Source organism: Megachile rotundata, chromosome 3, assembly GCF_050947335.1.
Source record: "Megachile rotundata isolate GNS110a chromosome 3, iyMegRotu1, whole genome shotgun sequence".
In the NCBI taxonomy this organism is placed as follows: Eukaryota; Metazoa; Arthropoda; class Insecta; order Hymenoptera; family Megachilidae; genus Megachile; species Megachile rotundata.
This window is the reverse complement of record NC_134985.1, coordinates 21733490-21750147: the sequence shown is the minus strand read 5'-3', so window position 1 is coordinate 21750147 and position 16658 is coordinate 21733490. Positions and strand designations below refer to the sequence as shown.

The following is a 16658-nucleotide window of genomic DNA, read 5'->3' as shown; positions in this document are numbered from 1 at the left end:
CGAAAATAACGACGCAAAGAAGAACCAGTGTCAAAGTTATAACGAAGATTTCTAATTATCAAGACGTTCGTTCTCTCCGAGGACTTTTTATCGTCCGATTGGAAAAAAGCAAGCAACGACCGTAATAGAGAGGGTAAAGGATCGACGTTCGTTTTACGGGGGAAAAAGCTTTAAATTGACGGCTTGATTGCTCGATGCTCTTCGACCTCCCACTCTCCAGAGGCCCTTAACCATCGGAGATCCAACAGCATCTCGTGCACACGTTCTTGCTTTTCCACGAATACCATGCGAAACGCCCACGTTCGATCCGTACCGTGCAAATCCAGTGAAATCGACCGCTTCGAGTAGAAAATACGAGAGAAAAAATCAACGGCAACGAAAGTATGGAAATCCGAAAATAAAACTTTGTCGCGAGGGTTAATCCTGACTGCGAGGCGTGCCAAGAGAGAAAAAAGGATACAAATTTTTCAATGTCTGCCTCCGAAAAGAAATCTCTAACTCTAATCACAAGTTTCACAAGTTTCAGGTACAAAAATGACTCCACCTAAAGAAACCAGCCTAAAAATCGTTTCTGCATTACACAGAGGGCTCTTATTGCGAGTGAAAAGGATTAGAGTTTATCGTAACTCTTTTATAATATAAATATATTACAGGAAGATCATGACAACGAGATGACACAAGCTGACCAAACATTCGAACGGAATTACAGGGACATCCTTATCGGCACGACTACCGACCGCTTATCGTTTCGATAAGGGACCCTCCAATATCGCTTACAATCCAATTTTTCGGAATATTACTTTTCTCATTTATCTACCCGCAATTGATTTCGACGTTAAAATTTATTTTCGTACAGAACCGATAAAGCAGCGCAGAATTATCGGTTCGCCTTCGACTGGAATTACCGAGGAACTTTGCTTTCAGAATTTAATTCTCCTTTTAAGATGGTCTTCAAAGCGATATTGCTTCCTCGAGTAGTAACTCGATTTTACGCCTTGTTATTTAAAGAGGTACTACTTTATCTTCCTCTGTAGATGATTACGGAGGAAATCTGAGCTGGTGACACTTACACAGGGATTTGCAAGTTAAAATCGTGCCTCTCTTAAATTTCCCCTTTGACAAGAAATCTTGTACACTCTTCGACAATTAAGAATTCTTATACTTCCCTCTATAAGTGTCGCTCAGAGGCTGGTTTTTAAATTCTTAAAGAAGGAGAAGTAAATAAAGCAACGCTATCTTAAAGATAATTCGCCGCTTAGATAAGTAGAAATAAAATTAGCGGAGGAGCGAAAACAAATGACCTAACGTGCATCCACCGCGAGGTTCTTTTTCAGCCAACCGAGTGTTCGTTTATCGTGGCTATCGATGTATCGGCAGAAGATGCGGAGGAGGGACATAATAGCCGATAAACGTGCTCTCGTCGACGCGTATATGCAACGAGGCGGTGCAACGTGCAACTCCAAGGCGACTGGAGGACGTTTACCCACGAAACCGGCGGCCTTGATCTTACAAACGGTCCACGAACGAGCTGCGACAGCAGCTGCACCGACACCGACGGATGCATTCCATCGGAGTGCAACTGCACCTGCTGCACCCAACTATACCGCCCTTGTCTCCTCTCGAACAAATCGCGAGTTTGCCCCTCTTTTATGCCCATCAATCCCGTTGCGCGAATTAAGTTATCGACGCTGGACTATACGCTTCCTGTTTGCGAGATTTTTTGCGAGTACCTGCGGCGAAAGCCGATTAGTCATCCTCCTCTGGGTTCGCGAGCATTTAATACCGATGAAATATCGAAGATTCGTTGATTTCGTTTGGTGATATAGGGAGAGCTGCATGGAGTTACGTTATCGAGGGTCGTTAAGATGGAGTTAATTACGGGAAAAAGGTATCGAGGGACAAAAATCCGTGAGTGAAATATCGAACGGAAACACGCTGACCTAGGAACTAGAAATGGAGGTCGAGAGGTGAAGCTTGACCGACAACGTAAATCGTCGTAACAGCGATGTAATCGAGATGTGACGTCAACGAACCGGTCGATTCGCACCTTGTCGCTTCGATGAACTTCTGATAATGTGTCAACTGGTTGTAATCGAGAATACGGACTCTTACGATCGGCCTAACATGAAATTAGATAACCGTACACGCTTTGGATGTGCAAAGCGTTCGATTAAAATCGATCTGTTATGTCTTCGAAGCTGTTACCTTAAATAAAACTTAACCAAAAAAGAATTCTACTGAACTTCGATGTTATCACGACTTATGAAAGATAAAGTTTATAATAACAAACAAAAAAGACGTTGAATGCTGTGAAACTATAGAAAAGTTTTCTTTTCGCAAATGGTAATCTGATAAGGAAAGGGTTAATCGAAAGAACATGTCCGAGTCAGTGTAATAGAAAGAGGAGTTACGCGCAGTGATATCAGTGAAAGGTTTAATGTACCTTTTCGTTCCGTTTGACTTCCGTCAGATAGAAAATTCCTTTGTTAGCAGGTTGGCTGGTTCCGAGGACGGTAAAACACATTTAAAATAGCTCTTCTCCGAGGCTTCCACAGATTTTAGGGTCACCTTCGCTTTCTTAAGTGGAACTACGGCTTTTCAAGCACCTACGACCGCGGTCCTTCCCCTTCTCGACCGGTTCAATGCCCTCTGGCTCAAGGTCAGCCAAGGTCAAAGTTCGAAGAAATTCAACAACCTTCCAAGAACATTTGACGAACAACAAACTTAAACTTCTTTCATTTCTTTATAACCCTTATCGATAAGATTACTTTTTACAACTTTTCAGTAAGATTTTAATTCTTATAATCTTCGCTGAAACTAGTAGACGCGGTAACATAATTGTATAACGTTTAGCATCGTTTATCAGCTCTTAACTTTTTTCGCGACTCATCGACTTTAAAAATCCGTCGTCAGCATTTATCAAAGAGTTATTGCATCCATATACATAAATTACAGCTCGAATGCGGTACAGTGGACAGAAATAAGGTAACGGATGATGGCACAAAAAGTTAAGCATCATACGTGACGCTGCCCGATAAAGCGTGAAGGAGATACTATCTGTAACTCAAAGCACACAACCACTGATAATAACGCGAGAAAGCAAAGCAGATTAGACCGTGTAAATATGTACGTTCTATGACATTCGTGTGAATTAAGAGATCGTGGAGATTAGTTTAAAACAATTATTTCTACAATCTTGGAAGAAATATACGAAACGTAAAGGTGATAATATGACGAGCGTACTATACGAGTTTCTAAAAAGGAAAGAGTGATCGAAGGAAGTTTCCTTTCCTTGCACACTCCTTCGCAATCAATTACGCGAACAGCTGATTAATTCCCAAAACAATTCGCGTGTTTAAAACGTAATTAATTTAACTAATTGCGAGGAAGATAACGAGATTGCAATTGGCCGTATATTACGAAAATAGCCTGGCAATTCGCGTTTAAAAGGGGACGTTTTTCTTTCGTGCCTGTTCCTTTTGGTATTTCCTGATGTTTCCACTCTCCGAAGGAAGCGTTAACTGCACAAACATTGAGCAACCGAGAGAGTAACGATCCATGCTCGCATGGAAATCCTAGATAAAAGATCCACCTTGACTTTAATTATGGTTGCCTATTACTTCGGTAGTTATACCTTCTATGGGTTACGATTGACTTTTACTCTTTATCCGTAAAATTTATCCCTTTCGACTCTTTCACTGGATCAGAGTTCAGTAAACGAAAATTCATCGATGCGTATCAAATGTGCAATTAAAATTACAATTTTTTAAATACGTATATTTTACCAGTTCGCTTCAAGCGACTTACCCGATACGGAAACTAATTAATTAAAATTGCAAACAGCCAGAAGAAAATCCGTAGAATTAGCGGAGCCGTGAGATAACAGGTGGCGTATGCCAACGTGAGGCGGTTTAATGACTCATGCTCAAATCGCATCGTAGAATAAATTAACCGACATCTCGTTACATTGCAGCGATTATATTAACGCTACCGATTAACGCCTCGATTAATTTCCCTCGCTGAAACGATCCGTGAATCGATTTAACGGTTGAACCTATTCAATCGACTCTCGAACGAGTAAAAACTAGGCAACTTCGTACTATATTCTTTATGCACAATTCTCAGTAACAATATCGGTAAAATCATCGTCACAAAACACCGAGATTAAAGCCCCTATAACACGAAAATAACTGTTCAGCGGAAGTATTATTTAACGCGCTATCTATGTTAAACGTTTTTGGGTTATCAAAACCTAATGCCACATTCTTTTAAACGGTTCGTCCAGTGCAGAATTTCTTGCAAGGCGGTCGCGTAGAGTCGGTTTCAATTGAAATACGCACGAACGGGTAATCTGCGCAATTACCTCACATGCAAATAAAGCCTTCGCGAAGATGAACGGTGACCCGTCCACTGACGTCACGTCACTACGCGAGGATACAGTGGCAGAAATGACGTTAAATAATCCCTTGCGTCTTACGTTCGAATCTCTTAAAAACGAGAACAGTGCCAGGGCTATCCCCGATTGAAACCGTATCGATCAGTTTTCTTTATTTAGCCGATCCAAAATTTACTCCCGCACGAACAGTGTTCTAAGTTTGAGGTACGACGGAAATATTAATCGCTTCCTCGATTCAAATGACCTCCTGCATTCTGAGCAGGAAGCTTCCTCACCCGTGGTCAAAGAAAGGTGCGTTTGTTTTAGGTACCTGAATTCTCAGAACCTAAAAGTATATGCTTTTTCTGAACTTGGAATATGTGTTGCGCCTAAGACGGACGTACGATGCACATCCGTGATATACGTAATTAATATTATTGTTAATATTAATATCTTTTGAGATCAGAAACCGCAACGTCCGCAGGGAATGTGTTAAGTAACGCGATAAATTACGCTAAAAGCCATGCTCGCGAGTCACGTGTGCATTTGCATCCCGTATTTTTCCACGCTTCGAACGGTCAACCATGCAGAAAGCGAACGGCCATGAAACTAGGATCCCTTTAAATCGCCGGGAACACGGTATAGGGTTGCCGGAAAAACCGGTCGACTCGCGACCTCTCGAGGGTTAAACTCGGAGAATTGCCCGAACACTCGGTACGGTGAATTGAAACCTGAGTAGCGTCGTGTAAAATCCCATCGAACCGAATCAGGTCGAAACGAACTGAGCGTTCTCATTGTTAAAGCGAACAATGTCCGAGAAAATTGTTCGAATTTCCTCGAAGTGGGAAAGAACGTTGCTTAGTCTAAACGCACCCTAAGTGTCCACTGTCGAATGCAAATAATCGTCGCGGCTAGGTCGAGTTCAGAGGCCGCGAGAGTAGCCAAGTTCAGAGGAAACTTCACACCTGTAACGCTGAGTCGCGCCGCCACACGAGACACCGCTCACTGACGATGAGAACTACGATTATCTCCTTGACAGAGTCGCTCGTTCAGCATCCGAGATATTTTCAGGAATCACTTAGCTACGCTGCGTTTCGAAACGTTCTGTCTCGCTAACGCTAGTTGAATTCTAGCTGACTAGATTAGAATCCGTTCGTACGCCATTAATTTCAACGGTCCGCGAGATTGATAGGACACGTTCGGTCGTAAAAGATAGCCGTTGTATATAGCGGCTACGCTAATTTCGACCGAATGGCGAAAGTCGGATCGGAAATTTGCGTAACACGGTTCGAGTGACGTTTGTCGGTTTTTTGCTTCGGACCGCGTGGAAGTTTACCGAAAGAAATAATACGGCTTATTAAGCGGCGAATACCTGACAGATAGGGGAATGTCAAGTATTCGGGGATGACACGAGAAACCGGTCGATAGCTGGTTACGAAAGACGGAACTGCAAATACAAATAAGCTCGTAGGATAGCGTGTGTATTATAGTCCGCGAATGAAGTTGCAAAAAAAGACTGCGTTCTCGTAATTCGTTTGTATCTGATAAAAAATATTCCTTCTGTTATCGTTAAATACGTTTCGTTGAAAAAGTCAATCACCCGAGAGATACGTATTTTAGAGCGCACAGTATGGAAAATGTCAGTTACGTGCTCCTCGAATTTCTTCGAAGACTTCCCTTCGAGATGATCTGTCGACAATTAATCGAGATATATCGAACGACTTTTACATCCTTTATTTCATGAAAAAATATGTTAATCCTGTGGAATCCTGTTCTATCCTGAAAACCGTGTCGTAAGTAGGCACATTTTCAACGGTGTACGAACAGGTTTGCAGGAGATTTGTTCCATCGAGAACCGCGAGCTTCGGATCGAAAATTTATAATACATTTAAAAAAGAAGATGGTAATGGTCATCGATTGTCCAAAAGAAAAAGTAAAGAACGATGAACGGAGTGAGGCGCGGTCGATAGGGACTCGAGTGTCCATCGAGAGGACAGACCCGTTCAAAGGAATTACGAATCTGTCGTTTAATTAATGTTTGACAGGAAACGAGGAAAAGCTTCGCTCGAGCACGAGAAGGTGTTTCGGAAGCTACTGTACATAGCTACGGGGGAGTGAAACGGCAACAGCGAAGGTATTATCGATTTTATCAACGGGGGCTAGGGGATTCTTTCTCGCGTATGCACGGGGTGAGTCAGAAAGGGTTTGCATAGCGGCGCATCGAGAAAAGCTGTCCACTAACCTTCGGATAACTCGAGATCCAGCTCAGCAAGTTTCTCCCGCACGTCCTCCGGGAGTTTGCCGATGTCGATGTTGAACTCGGCCATCACTAGGCCATCCGCGCTGCGCCGAGATCACCAATTCTCCAGCCGTACATTCCACGACCCGTCACCACTGCTCGGCCATCTTGCCTTACACTGATACGATAAACTCCCGTCAGCTGGCGACACTGTTCGATTAGACATCTACCGGCTAAACAGTTGATCCGCAATCGGCGATTACACGCGCTTCCTGATAACGCGTGCAATCACAGATTCGTACAAGAAAGATAACGACTTGAATATCAATTTTGTGCTTTTATAAATTATTCAACGCTTGTACTCTTTTCGATAATTTCCTTACTTGTTGTATGCAGTTTGAGTTACGATCTATCAGTAATGTTCAATTCAAATATCATAAAACTATTCAAATCTTCAAGTTATTATAATGTTTATGATGTTCAAGTAACGTAATGACATCATTTTTTCATTTTTTTTATAACAGATTTCAAACAATTGTTATGACACTGAAATGATTATTTCGATGTTGATGTATTTTTAATAAATTGGCAATTATCGTTGTTTTTTATAAATGAATTGTGTATTCATGTAGTCAATTATCGTAGTTCATTCATTTGTGTAAAATAAAAATCAAACTTAGTTGATTCGAACATCTGGGATAGTCGTACATCATCTGTCATAGGACTTTTTAAGTGGCATTCTTTTTACGCGGGACTCTTCTGTAGCTTCTACAGTGATAGACTAACCTCTAATGTGTAATATTTTCATAAAACGAATTTATAAGTAAATTACACAGTTTTGTTATTCTTTTGTGAGAACATGGAAATACTTCAGGATCCAGAATTTAAAACAAAATATCAAAAATATAAAAATCGTGTTAAATTGTGGGAAAGCCGTTTCACAGAAACACACGGACGTAAACCAAACAAAGTAAGTATTATTATTTATCATATTCGTAATTAAAATTTTATTCGATTGAAGGTGCTACAATATTTTTAAATACTAATGGCAATTTTTTTACTTAATATCACTATTCTATGCTCATAGTTAATTATTTTCAGTCATGTTTTCAGTATGTTAACTTATGATCTGACTCTTACAGAATGACATTAAGGAAGCTGATATGAAGATTAAAGAATCCTACAAAATGTACTGGAAATTGAAAACACGTGCCTTAGAAGAAACGCTTATAGATATTACGCTTTCTGACGAAGTAGTAGATAATGATTCTAATAAAACCTTAACGCAAACATCGATTGAAGATGTTAAAGAAGACAGTAGACCTTTGACAGAGGATAATAAACGAAATACAGAAAATGTACCTGAAAAAGTTTTTGAGAAGACAGATATAAAAGATGCAGAAAGCACAGATAAAAAAGATACTGAAAATATAGATCCACATTGCCAGACTCAGACTGCTAGTAATAATTCACTGTTAAACAAGAATGAATCTACAAATATAAAAGGTGTATGGGGTGATCATTTAAGTAAAAGTAATGAACAAGTGTCTAAGAAAAAGCAAACCATACTTGTAGGTAGATCAACTTCTTTTCAATTATCACAAAATAAATTTACAAGTTCAATGTTTACAAAAAGAAACCCAAGGAAATCTTTATCCATGTCAAAAATAAAAAATAAAACTGAAAAAGATACTAATACTAGTACAAATGTATCTGAACAGTCTACAAACATAGAAACCAGTAACGAAGGTGATGTTGATGTTAATAAAAAGCCAACATCTGTATTTAATAATCCAGTAAAAGTTACTAGTACAGAGGCTAAAGCTAGTTCTCAGTCAATTAATGCAGTACAACAATTAATTGCGGGCTACACTGTAAATAGAAACTTAAATCCAGCTTGGCTAGACAGATGTTCCAAGCAAAGTAACTTGGAATACCCAGCATTTGATTCACAGAGGCTTTCTGGTACAAGCGATTCTGGACTTGAATCAATGGAATCCAGTATTTATTCACCTAAGGAATGTAAGTTGATACCACAGCCATCTCAATGTATCCAATTATCAGATGAGGAAGATTATGTTTGCAATAGTGATTCAGAAGAGGAATGGAAAAATAAACGCATTAGAAATTTTAAGAAAAACCTTAACGATCTAGAGAATCATCCCCCTAAAAGATTATGTATTGATAATAGTATAAATGTTCCCATTACACAACAAGTACCAAGTAAAATAGATGTACAAGCTGTGCATCCTATTACAACACCCAATGAACAAACGAATTATAATGATTGTAGCACAACTAATGTAATTGCAAATGAGGATAATAATATAAATGACAATGCAAATGTGGCAACGAATGTAAAAAATAATGACAATAAACGCATCGACAATGACGAAGACGTAAAGAATACAAACACGAAAGATCGTCGCAAGGTTCGTAGAAGAACTAAACGTATTTCTTCAAATGATAGTGATCCAGACTTTAATGAAAACGATGAAATAGAAGAGAAAGAGAAAAAGAAAAGCCCAAAAACAAAACGAAGAAGTTCAACAAGAAGTAAAACTTCAAAAGGCCGAACTACAAAACAAGAAAAAGATAATACAGTTAAAACCAGAAGAACCACTAGAAAGAAAAAGACCGTTCAAAGCGATGACGATTTTGTAGAAAACGAAACCACAGACGTACAAACAACTAGCAAAGAACCTGGCATATACGGAATAGAAACTTTAAAAGCCGTTCCACGATTTGCAATAAATGCGTCCAGTGAAGGAGATCTCATTGAACAATGTTCTAAATCGGTTGGTTTGACAGTCAGTAATTCAACTACGTCTAGTGAACTTAAAAAACCAAAATCGCAATTAACAGATAAAGAAAAATTGGAGAAGAAGCTAGCAGATGGAAAAGTAAATGAAAACTTTGTTAGAATTAATTTGAAAAGAAAAGTATTTGTACGGGGTAAGAAAAATTTCAACTTTTCGAAATATAAGAAAAATCAGTGGAAGCAAAGAAAGAAAGATCTTGCATCTAGTGAAAACAGCTTAGAAGTGGCTGACTATCTTGAAAAGAAGGGTACTACCTCTTGCTTTAAATGTGGGGAAGCTGGTCATTTTTCCAGAAATTGTCCAAACAGTAAGAGCGACGATTTAATACCATTAGATGAGGTAGACGAAAGTTCTGCTTTTCCGACTTTAGAAGAAGCACAGAAGATGGCAAGTCAAAACGCGGTTGTAGCACATGCTAATAGAATTGACCGTTTACCAGAGAAACCATCTTACTCTTCTGCAGAAGTAGCTGAACAAATAGAAAAGGAACTAGAGGAAACAGACAATAATGATGATTTATGGGAGCCCATTGATGACGAAGTAAGACAATACATTCAAAGAAATTTTAACATTCTTTCAATTATATATCTGTTTCTCTCTAATTTTTCAAACTTTTAGGAACTTCTATGTGGACATAAAATACCAGAAGAATTAGTATCAAAACTATTGCCTCCAGTAATTGGCACTATACAACCACTATATCAAGTTAAAGAAGATCAATCTTGTATAGGTAAGTAGTTCAACATAAAAATTTATTTATTATTTCATTGATATAACAATAGAATGGAATTACAGAAACTCCATCAGAAGTTTTTGAAACCCTTAAAATGTTCGGTCACACCAGCTTTAGACCTGGACAAGAAAAAGCAATAATGAGAATACTTTCTGGTCAGTCGACCTTAGTGACTTTATCTACTGGCTCTGGAAAATCTTTATGTTACCAGTTGCCTGCGTATCTTTATTCGCAACATTTTACTTGCATTACTTTAGTTATATCGCCATTGGTATCATTGATGGATGATCAAGTAACGGGCGTACCGTTGTTTTTATCCGCAGCATGTTTGCATACTAATCAGACGGAAAAAGTAAGAAACAACGTAATGCAAATGGTAAAAAAAGGAAAAGTGAATATTTTATTAATTTCTCCAGAAGCCGTAGTTGCTGGAGAAAAATCAACGGGCTTTGGTGCTCTGTTAAGGCAACTTCCACCGATTGCTTTCGCGTGTATAGACGAAGCTCATTGTATTTCACAATGGTCGCATAATTTCCGTCCGTCTTACTTAATGGTTTGCAGAGTTCTTAAAGAAAAGTTAGGTGTCAAAACAGTATTAGCTCTTACTGCAACCGCAACAAAGACTACTATGGAAAGCATAGTAAGCCATCTAGGCCTACATGATGGAATGGAAGGTGTTATCTCTGATATTCCAATGCCAAGGAATCTAGTGTTAACCGTTTCCAAAGACGATCACAGAGATCATGCCTTAATTGACTTATTAAAAAGTGAAAGGTTTAAAGTATGCGATTCAATTATCGTTTACTGTACTCGACGTGAGGAATGTGTAAGAATTGCTGGGATTTTAAGAGTTTCTTTACAGGTACTATTTTCTTATTTCAAAGGGATATCAACATTTTTATAATATTCATATTCTTGTTTAACATTCAATAGGATCCCAATAATTTCTCTAAATACAACGCCAAGTTATCTCCTATCGCTGAAGCCTACCATGCTGGCTTATCGGCTTACCGTAGAAAAACGGTACAGAAAGCTTTTATGAATGGACAAATTAGAATCGTTGTTGCTACTGTAGCTTTTGGTATGGGTCTTAACAAACCAGATATTCGTGCTGTTATTCACTATAACATGCCTGGAACCTTCGAAAACTATGTTCAAGAAGTCGGAAGAGCTGGTCGAGATGGAGAGATAGCACACTGTCACATGTTTTTAAATTCAACGGTATCTTTAAATTGTAAAAATAGTTAATGCGGTTTTAAGACTTGTTTAACTTGTATTTAACACATTATTTTTCATTACAGGAAGATAGCGATAAATGGGAATTACGTCGGCATATTTATGCAAATGGAGTAGATAGGCATTCAATTAGACGCTTACTTCAAAAAGTTTTCGTTCCGTGTTCTTGTTCAAAGATTCGAACAAAAGATGCAAATTATAGATGCCCAGGTCACGAAGTTGCTATACCCATCGATGAAACGGTTATAGCTTTAGATATTTCGGCAGAAACGATTTCAACGTTATTATGTTATCTCGAGTTGCATCCAAAACGATATATTACTGTTCTTTCGTCTGTGTACGTCAGAGCCAGGGTATCAAGTTACGGTGGTCCTCAAGCATTAAAACAAGCTGCACAATCTGTGAGTATTTATAACAGGACTCCCCCAATTTTTATGAGCCATGATGCACCTTCAAAAAACGACTGTTCGTTTTTATTAATTATTTTTCAGTCACCGCCGCTAGCAATGGCAATAGCACTGGACTTGCAAAACGGTATTTCTCATGACAATGATAGCGTCATTGAATTTCCTGTCGTGGATGTAGCTTCTGCTATTGGGTGGGATAGCGGAGTAGTAAAAAGTCATCTTAAAAATTTGGAATGGAAAACAGGTTTGTTCGAATACATGAGATTTGTGAAGATAATCTTTGCAACGTTGAAACATCTTATTTTCGTTTTAGTTAATGGAACTTCAAAGCGATCTTCTATATCAGTACGATACGATACACTTGGCTTAAGAGTAAAAGCTCCGGGAGATCTAACAGACGAAGAGCTAGATGAAGCACTCGAGGCACTAGTTGATCGTGCTCGTTCCCAAGAAACTGCAGCTTTAAGGCAGCTAGAAACAATTAGTGTGACGCTACATAAATTTAGTATGCCATCGATTGCAAAATGTTTAGAACTGAATGATGAAGTAACCAATAAATCAGATGAGTTAAAAGCTATTATTCGGGATTATTTTGAAGGAAAGGTCCTAGTGGATATTGATGCCATTCAACAGGTATAAAATATGATTCCAAATGCTGATACACACAAATCAATTTTTTGAGTGTGGGCTACTTATCTTTTGCATCTTTGTTTTAGGTTAAAGTAGAAAACGAAGCACAAATAGCATGTGACGTACGAAACTTGATTGTAAGTTACCGAGACAATAACTTTACTGGACGTGCAGTAGCTCGTATTTTTCACGGTATACAGAGTCCAAATTACCCTGCCTATGCTTGGAACAAGTGCCGGTTCTGGAGAGCTCACCTTTCGTGCAATTTCAGTACTTTGTGTCAAATTGCAACAAAAGAAATTTTAGCTTTGCGTTAAACAAGAAATTTGCGACGTTTTTAAAAGAAAGTTTTAACAAATTTGTAAACCGTAATAATAGCATATTTTAAATGTGAAACATCACAAATATGCGAGCTCTATGTGATGGGTTTTGTTACGTAATTATTATGGGTGACATTTAAAAGACAAACGTATTATATAATTGTACTTTAATTAAAATGTAATTTAGGGTTCTAATAATACTGCAAAAATATTTACTGAATAATTTTATTTTAAAAAGCATAAAAAATTTAAAATCGTGCAACACTTAATTACTTTAACAAGTGCCAGAGTTCACATAACTTATGATATGCAAAACATTTAACCGCGTGTATCAAAATAAAGTAACTTATTTTTGTTATGTTTATAGAATAAATTTTAATACAAATACTTCAATAAAGAATTTCCTTTCGTCGTTATTGTAAGTTTTATGCGTAACAACTATAAAATTTATATTGTTACATTATTGTTAGTAATGCAAAAATCCCCGGTAAACAAATTTTTCCTGCACCATTGCTACTCATGATCGATTCCATTTACGTTAGTAAATTCGATTAGTGTAGTTCAATAGAATCTAAATTAATAGAAAAGGCAATGCTACTTGCCACTTCTATAATACTAAAATATATTTAATACGATACGTTCGCTTCAAGGTGGAGTTATATACCGCTTCATTTGCGAAGTGTTTTTCATCGTGCTTCGAATAAAAAAATAATGCACACATTTTCAATTGGCAAGATTTTCACGTTACAACCCTCTTCATGTAGTTACATTGTCGCAGAAATTTGTGCATACGTATCTGTTGCATTTTACCGACGCGATCCATGCACGTTTCATTTTGGCACAAGGCACAAAATTCGGATGATATCGCGTGAAACGGTGAACGGAAGTAGACGCTGGCATCTTTCAACGCCTTATTTTTACGGTGGGCCCAAACGTGCAACGATACCTCGAACAGCATCAACACGGGCAGAAACCATCGAAAACATAAGACAAGGATAACCAAACAAACTGGATTTAATTGTCCAAAAGATGCTCCAACGGGGACAGGTTCTAATTCCATTAGATTTTCGCTTTTCTTCAGAGAACCATCCTTGGTCGGCAGAGTTTCCTTCACCTCTTTTGGAATCTAAATAATTTTCATTTGATACTCATCTTTCTATACATGTACATATTTATATTTGACTTTTATAATAAATAAAATTACTACCTGAAAACGAATCTTTCGATTTTTCGTCATTTCAAATCCTATCACATTGATCTCTGGTTCTCCTGTTTCGGCATTGTTCACCGAACTAACGAGTTGTTGCACCTCGCAACTGGAAGCTGGAACGTTAATAATTTCACCAGTTTCTTCGTCGATGAAGGTTCGGTCCATTTCTTTGTCGATATTTTGATATAAAAAAGTATGTGCAGACACGTATTTGTGGTCTCGTATTCGGAAAGGAAAACGAAGTTTAATGTATTCGAACGTGCGGTGGGGTCCTCGGGTCACTTCCTGGACACTCTGGCTATGCGCGCAGCGTTTATTCTACCGATTAGAAACCTTGTCGAACAGGATTTTCTGGAACAGGGTAAACAATGATCTATTATTATCCGTCTAATCGACTTGTTCGAAATACTCCGACGTTTTATTTTCATTTCAATTAATTTACAAATATTTGACTTTCATTACGATCAACGGGAACAAAGAGCGAATAAATAACAAGGTTAACTTTTGCATGAAAATAAGTTTAAGTTACAATTAAACTTAATTACTAAAATGAATCGGACATTAAAAAACACAGCTGCAATACAAATTTTTAAATGCGTTATAGTCATTAAAATTTTAAATGTACCATTGTACTTCTGGTCAAAATTTTTCAAAAAATAAATTCAGCAAAATTCGGAATAAATTATTCAATGAACAATGAGTAATGAACGAGTAATATGATTTAATAATCAAAACACAACAAATACTAAGTAATCAAGAAAGTTCTACACTGATATTAGAGTGATTGATCGATCTATATCAATTTCAAAATTATGTTATCTTCTATGCTTGTATTCAATCAGTATTTTCTCACTTTCCGTCACACGCATTGATTTAATACAAATATCGAACAAACGTCATGGAGGCAATAAAGGTTAAAAGAGAAAGCACGTCATATCACATGCGTGAAATTTCGAGCATCGCCAAATATCAGTGACGGTTTTCGATAAATTAATACATAATTTATAAAGCAAGAGTTGAATTAAACGGCTGAATCCGAATTACAACGCAAACTGTATTGAAGTTTTGTGAAACTAACCAAACTATATAACCATGTTTATTAATTAGAAATCCAAACTGCTATTCTCGCTGGTAACATGTTGAAAACAAACGCACCATTTGCATCCGCATTTTATACAAGCTTGAATGATAACTCTGCAGAAATATTCGAACGCACAACACATAATGCAATTTACGATTTGAATCGGAACTATTATTTCAATCGACTGAAATTGTAGCAGAGCTGAATACACTTTATTCGATTATTTTTGTTTTTATTTATACGTGCAATAGAAAAAGGATGTTAACTCGTGCGAACAAAGTTTCTCATAAAATTCACATTTTTAAGTTCATTTAATAGCACGACAGCGAATTCCGTAATTAGCCGGTAACAAGAAATATAATTGTTCACGCCTTCGCGGAAAATGGTGTAATTCGAATTTACGCGTCACACTGCAAGTCATATTTCAAAAAAGTAGCCAAGAAAAATTCTTTAAAAACTTGGCAACATTTTAATAAGATCGCATGGAAAATATTGTTTACTGTCGCCAAGAATATTCCAGTTATAAAATAACGAGTAGATGTCCGACTACCATCCTTAGGTTATAATTACATCGAGACTGACTTGCTACATAATTGAAACTGTGCACGAAGCCTTAAAATAGCGTTTCAAAACAATACTGTATAAAGTTATAAAAAAACAGAAACTATCGCTGCGATCATTTGTACATTTCCATTATTCATTCCAGTATACAAAATTATACATAAACAAATTTAAAAATATCAGTACCATCACTGTCAAATGATTTAATTAAATGGATCAAAATCAGGTTAAACAAAATTTGTTATACTATCTGAGTTAATAAAATGTTCTAAAAGTAATGAAAATGAAAGTCCTGAATTTCAGTGTCTAGTTTAACTATCAATAAAAATTGAATAAACATATTGATATTGACTAAGTTTTGCTGATGAAATAAAAAGTAATCTTTCAAGATTACAAAATTAATTTCTGGCAACACCCTACCAGCCTATCTAAGAATAACACGACAAGAAACTTTTTTATTAATTATCAATTTCCATTCAGTAGATACTATAAAAAGATGATATGATATATATGTACACAATACACACATACGTATTTGCAGAATGATTATTCGTCTATGTACAATAAAGAATCAATTTAGAGGTTAATATTCTATAATAGATACAAGCGAGTAGCGAAACGACAATTCAGGTGAAAAAGTAAGATTTAATGACATGTACTTACGAATATTGCAACAAGTTTTAATGCATTAGCTAATAAAAGCGCAATAGCTAATTAACTGGTTTGCAGGAAGATTTAAGTTACACAGTGAAAGTATCACGTTCCTAAGATGGAACGAATTCACATCGGAATAAAATTTTGGATTCGGTATTAGGTGGAAAGCACTGTATCGAGCACAAAATATAACATATTGCGACGATCAGGTCGACAACGACCGTGCAACTCCTCGTGCAACTATGATTTGACTGAAGGTGTACGCCATGATAACCTGTAACTGTGCGGATTGTAGATGATCATGTTTACCAATCATAGAGGTCGCCGGTACACTGATCAATATGTCATATCAGTACCAAGGTCTTCCGTGCAAATTATCAATTAACAATA

The 16658-nt window shown here is 37.3% G+C and overlaps 3 protein-coding genes across 7 annotated transcripts in view; 1 reads left to right on the top strand and 2 right to left on the bottom strand.

Moving 5' to 3' along the window:
* DIP2 (disco-interacting protein 2) overlaps window positions 1–7027 on the bottom strand; it is a 39890-nt gene extending 32863 nt beyond the window's left edge. For 2 of the 3 annotated variants that reach the window (XM_076529852.1, XM_012297635.2), the window contains exon 1: window positions 6618–7026. In XM_076529852.1, coding sequence (XP_076385967.1) covers window positions 6618–6702 — 85 coding nt within the window. In that variant the 5' untranslated portion in view covers window positions 6703–7026. Of the gene's footprint in view, window positions 1–6617 lie in introns of all 3 variants that reach the window. The other variant, XM_076529851.1, reaches the window with a different exon arrangement.
* A 109-nt stretch (window positions 7028–7136) lies between these two features.
* RecQ4 (RecQ4 helicase) lies at window positions 7137–13178 on the top strand. 2 transcript variants are annotated; one of them, XM_012297638.2, is made up of 9 exons: window positions 7139–7584; window positions 7757–9976; window positions 10055–10166; window positions 10232–11031; window positions 11103–11390; window positions 11471–11806; window positions 11897–12056; window positions 12126–12445; window positions 12529–13178. In XM_012297638.2, exons 1-9 carry the CDS (start codon window positions 7474–7476, stop codon window positions 12757–12759), a joined length of 4578 nt encoding a protein of 1525 aa, XP_012153028.2. In that variant the 5' UTR covers window positions 7139–7473; the 3' UTR covers window positions 12760–13178. The 2 variants fall into 2 exon arrangements, with proteins under 2 accessions (XP_076385969.1, XP_012153028.2); XM_076529854.1 differs by having other exon boundaries at window positions 7137–7584; window positions 11897–12445.
* On the bottom strand, window positions 12972–16524 carry LOC100884087 (uncharacterized). 2 transcript variants are annotated; one of them, XM_003708432.3, is made up of 3 exons: window positions 16278–16524; window positions 13970–14323; window positions 12972–13888 (listed from the first exon to the last, which is right to left on the bottom strand). In XM_003708432.3, the coding sequence occupies exons 2-3, from the start codon at window positions 14135–14137 to the stop codon at window positions 13502–13504; spliced, it is 555 nt and encodes a 184-aa protein (XP_003708480.2). In that variant the 5' UTR covers window positions 14138–14323; window positions 16278–16524; the 3' UTR covers window positions 12972–13501. The 2 variants fall into 2 exon arrangements, with proteins under 2 accessions (XP_003708480.2, XP_012153030.2); XM_012297640.2 differs by lacking the exon at window positions 16278–16524 and adding an exon at window positions 15051–15190.
* Between the last annotated feature and the right edge of the window lie 134 nt (window positions 16525–16658).

Excerpts from the sequence above, each read along its gene's own strand:
- RecQ4 (XM_076529854.1), top strand. The coding sequence starts at position 7,474 with ATGGAAATACTTCAGGATCCAGAATTTAAAACAAAATATCAAAAATAT. Across the intron at positions 9,977-10,054 it reads GGGAGCCCATTGATGACGAA|GAACTTCTATGTGGACATAA; the intron begins GTAAGACAATAC and ends TCAAACTTTTAG. Across the intron at positions 11,391-11,470 it reads ACATGTTTTTAAATTCAACG|GAAGATAGCGATAAATGGGA; the intron begins GTATCTTTAAAT and ends TTTTCATTACAG.
- LOC100884087 (XM_003708432.3), bottom strand. The coding sequence starts at position 14,137 with ATGGACCGAACCTTCATCGACGAAGAAACTGGTGAAATTATTAACGTT. Across the intron at positions 13,889-13,969 it reads ATCGAAAGATTCGTTTTCAG|ATTCCAAAAGAGGTGAAGGA; the intron begins GTAGTAATTTTA and ends AAAATTATTTAG.